This window comes from Sinocyclocheilus rhinocerous, unplaced genomic scaffold (assembly GCF_001515625.1).
Source record: "Sinocyclocheilus rhinocerous isolate Xijiao unplaced genomic scaffold, SAMN03320098_v1.1 scaffold3000, whole genome shotgun sequence".
Taxonomy (NCBI): Eukaryota; Metazoa; Chordata; class Actinopteri; order Cypriniformes; family Cyprinidae; genus Sinocyclocheilus; species Sinocyclocheilus rhinocerous.
In genome coordinates this window covers 350,983-357,771 of record NW_015639757.1, presented here as the reverse complement: position 1 = coordinate 357,771, position 6,789 = coordinate 350,983, and the positions used below count along the sequence as shown (strand labels likewise).

At 35.8% G+C, this 6,789-nt stretch overlaps 1 protein-coding gene across 1 annotated transcript; it reads right to left on the bottom strand.

The window, feature by feature from the left end:
• Nucleotides 1–366: 366 nt before the first annotated feature.
• On the bottom strand, nucleotides 367–5,810 carry LOC107751571 (plexin domain-containing protein 2-like; the record flags this gene model as incomplete). The annotated part of the gene is made up of 12 exons (XM_016567313.1): nucleotides 367–1,148; nucleotides 2,228–2,388; nucleotides 3,149–3,335; nucleotides 3,433–3,493; nucleotides 3,618–3,699; nucleotides 3,956–4,051; nucleotides 4,519–4,618; nucleotides 4,722–4,840; nucleotides 4,909–5,031; nucleotides 5,181–5,250; nucleotides 5,343–5,483; nucleotides 5,562–5,810. Coding segments are annotated over 12 exons (1,587 nt in total), but the record flags the coding sequence as incomplete, so codon positions are not given.
• Nucleotides 5,811–6,789: the final 979 nt, after the last annotated feature.

Genomic DNA, 6,789 nt, shown 5'->3' with positions numbered 1-6,789 from the left:
TTGCACCGCACAGAAATGTAACACTGGGTCATTTTTCTCAATAAATAAATGACAAAGGAAATATATTTGTCTCATTTGTTTAATTGGGTTCTCTTTGTCTACTTTCAGAAAATCTGATAATGAATTGGGTCATATTTATGCAGAAATATAGAAAATTGTAAATGGTTGGACAGCAAATTTACACTGTTATACAAGCTGTACACTCACTACTTTACATTGTAGCAAAGTGTCATTTCTTCAGTGTTGTCACGTGAAAAGATATAATAAAATATTTACAAAAATGTGAGGGGTGTACTCACTTCTGTGAGATACTGTATATATATATATATATATATATATATACAGTATGTGTGTAGTGTGTGTTAGATCAACTCATTGTATCTCAGTGTTTCTCTGATACGTTGCAAAATATTTGAATCAAGAAAATTTCAAAGAACTGTTATCAAAGTTTTTAAGATTCTTCTATATCTGTACTTTAACCTTATCCACATGAATTTGGATTTGTTGCGATCACTTACACAAGAGTATAAAGGTATTAATTTTATTGCAAAAATATATCCTTTAGGCTTCCCTGTTTTACACAGGAAGTTCTGTGAGGTGTCTGCAATACACAGGCTTTAATGACCTATGTGGTTAGAAGAGGGACACCAACAAGGGGACTCCCAGGAACATTATCAGACCCTGGTTTAAAGGGGGCTCTAGAGAGAAATGAAATAAAAGCTCAGATGTGAAGGTTTTCCCCGAGTGCTGCAATTCCACTGGCATCACTGGGTTGGAAAAAACATTTATGTGTCCACATTGTCTACATTGCACTTTGGTGTGTGCAATAGATCACTCACATTTGTAGTACTCGTTGTTATAAGGTCAAACAGATACCACATTCATCCCAGCATCCAGTGCAGCTTCCTCTCAAAAACAGAGGAACTAATTCATAAACCACTGAATTCAGGTTAGCGGCGTTCCATGATAAGGAAATGTTCTCTTTGGTCAGCCACAATAAATCCTTCCCTCTGGTCCATCAGAAAACTGTCTTGGGGTTCCATCACTATGAATCCTTCTTTATCTTGTCCCATGGCCTCTACCTCTGCATATGACTGGTGTCCTGAGCCCCGACGGAATTTCATGGCAGGCCAGTGTGTTGGTCGTCTCTAGATATCAAGAATAAAATTACAACATTTTCAGAGCACCTACAAAAGAAATCATTCTAATATGCTGATTTGGCACTCAAGAAGCATGTCGTCTTGAACAATTTGAAACTTTTGAAATAAAAGGTTCAAAAGAACAGCATTTATTTGAAATACATTAGGTTTGTGCCGATAGACGATAGTATCGTGTATCGATGATAGTCAGAGATATCGCCTGTGGCTGATGCCTTTGACGATAGCAAGACTATTATTATTATTATCAGGCTAGTAATACTATCGAATTAATATTAGGGCTTATTGGTTGCATTATATTTCTCTTTCCGTGTTTTTACAGTATTTGTGTTTTAACCAATCACACACGATTATGCTGAGCTTATGAATGCAATGGCCAATCAGAAGCGTTCAGATGAGTCATCACTGAAACAGCGGAAGTTCCGTTGTTCAGCGTGCACGAATTCTCTCATCATAAACAACAAAGTGCAGATCTACGTGCGATGTAAGTATAAGAGATTTATTCATCATACAGTGTATATTCACTGATTTTAACGGGAGTGTTTTTAAAGTGCATAACGCGCTAGACTGAGCTTGTGATGATGTTCTTTGGTAATGTAATGTTCTTTGCTCGTTTTCTGTAGCTGCTTTTTGAATAACTGAGGTAATGTAAGCATTATAATTAGTAACTTACGATGTTCCTATTAATTTGTTATCATGTTAAATACAAATTCAGTCATATTAAAAACATTAGGCTGCTTTTAGCCTTACGCTGGAGTTGGTTCACTTTCCCGCAATGAAACTAAGTAAATAATTACATAAATTAGCACGATAATATTGTGTATCTCATAGGCTGACGATAGGACGATATGAAAATTGAGCATATCACCCAACACTAAAATATTTTTTTTTTTGTAACTTTACTGTCACATTTGATCAATTTAATGCATCCTTGCTAAATAAAAGTCATTAAGATTGAAAAAAAAATCTTACCAACAAACTTTTGAATGGTAGTGTATATTAATGTGCTAAAAAAAAAAAAACTTTTAAACTTCCATTAGTTGAATATGCTGTAGTTGTGTAAAGCTGACCTCTATGAAAAAGAGACTGGCGCTGGAGGTGGGATGATAGTACATGTATATAGTGGCCAACACAGCAAACACCATGAGGGCCATGGTGATGAGGATGCCAATGAGCAGACCAGTCTGCATCTGCTCCTCTGTTTGCTTCTCTATAATGTCCATCTGAGAGTCTGTAAGAGAACAAAAGAGGATATTTACATTTGCTTGTAAAGAACAATTAAAACCAGATTTTTACATTTTCCGGAAGAAATGTGAATTGCACTTGCCCAAATGCCACAATGTCAGGGGGTTCTGGGCTTTTCTACATGATTGTTTACGGTATTTGTGTGGTTGCTAGGGCAAAGACGTAATGAGATCACCCAAACGTTTATCATATTTTATTCTCCCTCATGTCATTCCAAACCTGTATGTCTTTCTTTCCTCTGTGGAACATAAAAAGTATTTTAGAAGGTCAGATATTTTAGAAAGGTATCATCGAAGATATTTTGAGATTTTTTTTTTCTGTATGCACTGGATATTATTGGGCACCAAAACTGTTTGGATACCAACGTTCTTCAAAATATATTATATTATATGTTCCAAAGATGAAAGAAAGTCAAATTTGGAACGACATGAAGGTAGAGTAGTAAGTGATGACAGAATTTGACAGAAATTTCAATTCAAAGTAACATGCAGCACAGAAACCAAATGTTTTCAATGTTAAACAGTGCAACAACTGGAAGTTTGTTCTGCAGATGAAAGGTCAATTTTGGATTATGGATTAAGTGTCATGTTGAAAAAGGTTATGGCCTAAGGAAAAAAAGCTGTGCAAATGTCGATTTTATCTCGGTTTGTAGGGCTCTTATAATTGGTCTCATTTGGAAGCAATACATAATGAAAAATATCCTCTCAATGAGCTGCAGGACATACTGTAATAAGACTGATACACACCGTCAGTGAGGATGCTGGTAGAAAGATTTCTTATGAATAAGGGTGTGCTGGTGAGTTTGGTGGTGACTGAGGAGGCTGATGTGGGTGATGTTGTTGTAGTTATAGACACTGCCGTCACTCCTGTCTGCACCGCTGGAGTGCTGCTTCTAATGACAGGCTGCTTTCTGTCACAGCTCTGGTTCTTTATCTTCATCTTCAAATACAACTACATTAAGTTAGTAAAAATGGGGAACAGAGCAACGACTCAAGAAGATGAAAGTGGAGGATATGCTGTATCTATTCACCTCAATAAGGCACCCACTGTCAACCCAGTCCTGACGATACTGGTCAAAACCACTGGAGCATCTGCAGGAGAAACAATATCTGCAGCTGTTGAGTCCTGCTTTATCACTAGACTTAAAGTTGAAACACACTGCACTTAATCTATCTGACTATTCGCATCAAAAACACAAGTGAACCAAGTGTATACCTCTGTAGGCGACTGCACCAGCTACAGTTGAAGCCGATCTGAGCCGTAACACACGTCTCACAGCTGGAGAACTGAAGGCAGGCTGACAACAGGAGGAGCAACATTTTAACAGAGATGTGTGAAAGACGTGGGTACTACTTCTCACAATAAGTGATTAAATACACTCAAGTCCAACCATGGAAAACAAGAGTCACAGAGGCTTTTAAACACAAAGTTACATTGGTCTTAGTACTAGGAAAATATATTAATTAATTAAGAGTTCTATGCAGCGCTATTTTAAATAAATGAAACCTATTCCATCTGAGCTGAATCCTGTTCTGTCAGCAGTTTGGACTCACTTGGTAGAGGAAGCATCTCAACAGCAGTGACGTTTGAGATCTTGGATTTTAAGAGCTCTACCCGATGATATTCATATATTGTTCTCCTTCTAACATCTGTCATGAAAAATAAAAATGAAAAATAATAAAATTATTCAAATTGTTTTCATTATTTTAAATAAAGCTGAAATAAAATATAAAATTATATGGAAAAACTTAATTTAAACAAATGAAATTTAGACATGTTGATATGGCAACTAACGGAAATAAAATAAAAGTTTAAGTACTATAATTACTAAAGCTAAAACTGAAACAAAAATCAATTAATGCTAAATATAAAAAATGAAAGAAAAAAAAGACCAACACAAAATAGACTTAAACTACTTCAGTCTGTGTGCATTGGATTTATTTAATACACGAGTTTCACAATTTGAGTTGAATTACTGAAATAAATGAACTTTTCCACGACATTCTAATTTATTGAGATGCACTAAATAAATAATACTAAAATAACACTGGTGAAGCAGAATTAATAAATAAAAAAAAAAGAAGTATTATTTTCCTATTCAAGAAGAGTTACTTACTGGGAAGCTGTTCAATCTTATGAAGAACCACAAATGCATCAGAGAGCCCAACTTTCACAGGATGATTCACTGATTTGATCTTGCTAATGTCAATGGGAACCTAAAAGCAGGTGAGAGTCTACAGTCAGACCTTGCTTCATCTACATCAATATGGTGATGGCAGCTGTAAAACCAATAAGTATCTAAAAATGAAAAAAAACAACCTCTTTATATGCAAAGGTGATTCTGCCATCCTTGTATAAAGCTGCCTGGAAGGTAAAACTGCCGACATGAGACACATCCTGGAGATACACACGGTCCCACTGCACAACAAGAGCTGTGCCTAACAGAAAGTAGATTAATAATACAGCCATTCAAACATAACACGACAATACAAATAAATCATTTTACCATTATCACAGTAAATGACTGTGGAATTCTGTGAGATGCTGAGGTCAAAATTAGCCATGAGAGGAGCGATGTACTGAGTAGCAGTCAGCATTTTGTGGATAACATCTCCTGTGTAGATGAAACCTGAATAGAAATTTAATATATATAAAATATACACTTCTATTCAGCAAGGATGCATACATTGATCAAAAGTGACATTAAAGAAATGTATAATGCTACAAAAGATTTCTATTTCAAATAATGCTTAAAAAGTTAAAATATATATCACTCACCCCCTGTAGCTACATGTATTTCCCTTAATGAATGTCCGTAGAAAGGGACATCAAAGGACAGATTCACTCTCTATAAGATAAAGAAAATCCCAAAAAATTACAAAAATGCATTACAAAAAAATTACTTTTAAGAACACTTTGTAGGCGATTGTATGATCGTACCAAAGTTTGGCGATGTGTGTTGGAGAGAATTCCATGAACTCTTCCCATGTCCATTTGCTCAATATTTACCCACAAATCCTTGTCTGGACTATCTGTGGGCCCATAGAATTTGGATGTGTAGTAGAAATGATCCATATCTCTCTAATGAACAAATATGCACATTATTTCAGATGAAAAAATGTGGAGGTATATATAGACAATACATTCCTGGATGTTCACCTTAATGGATAAGTTGTCATGATTCTCATTTGCCACAACTTCTGGAAAGCGCTCTGAATCCAATCTGCTGTGCTCTTCATAGCGCTCCAGATCCTGGTTCTGACTGATCTCGTCCACAGGTTTGGATGAGAGCATCCATCTTTTCCATCTTCTATTGTAGAGCTTGAGGTTTACACCAGCACTCTCTTGCTTGGAGTGCCTTTCAAAGGTAAAGCAGGAGACCCCTGTTGAATGAAGATTAATCAAACATTATTATATTCTGCATTGTCTGTGCTGCTATACAAACAGCAATCATTGAATCATTGATAACCTACATGCATGTGAATTGCTGATTGAAATGAATTTCACATAAAATACAATACACATATTCAGCTCATTTGAGAACTGAAGAATGTAACATTGACAATGATTTTCAGTATGTGGAAAATAATGTGTTTTTTAACCTTAAACCGCATAAACACATTTCATTACACCAAATACACAAAATAATGTTCTTTTTAGCAACATCATATGACCCCTTTAAAGTAGTTTAACAGACATTACAGACATAAAAACTTTCACCTTTCATTTTGATTCATCTGAGCACTTAAACGTGATTTGGTCCTTGCTTGTAGGACTACTCGTATGGCTGAATGTGGTTATATGAGGCAGTAAGAGGGAGGGAGTGCTGGCTTACCGTTAGGATCGTTCCTGTGAGAAATGAGTGGATTAGGGGAGTGTGTCATGTCTCATAGAGCTGAGAAGATTATCTGGCCCTTTGGTTTGGAAATGTCAGACAGCCCTCTCCTGAACGATGTTAGGTCAACTCAAGATTCAGGGGTTAAATAAAGTGGTTTGAATCCAATGTATTCCAACCGAGCCTCTGTTTGCTGAGATTGAATTTTTGAAAAAAGGAAATAAGGAAGTCTAAAGGTGAATTCAAAAAGGTTAAAGGTCAAAATCCATTTCCAGTACATGAGAAAGTTCTTGTAATTTGCCTAAACTCAATTTTGAGTGCAGTTATATGAAGTGGTGTCATATAAATATAACATTAGTGTTTACTGATAATATTTTCAGCCTTATAAAGTGAATTCCCAACACTCCAAATAAAATATTAGCACATTAGTAGGCCTCTCTGGCTTGTTACTAAGTTGCAGTGTTGCCAACTGCTTTCAATTGAAAGTAGCTAAAACTGGAATCTAAATGTCACTAGATGAAATCATAATGGCAAATTCACTGATCTATATAA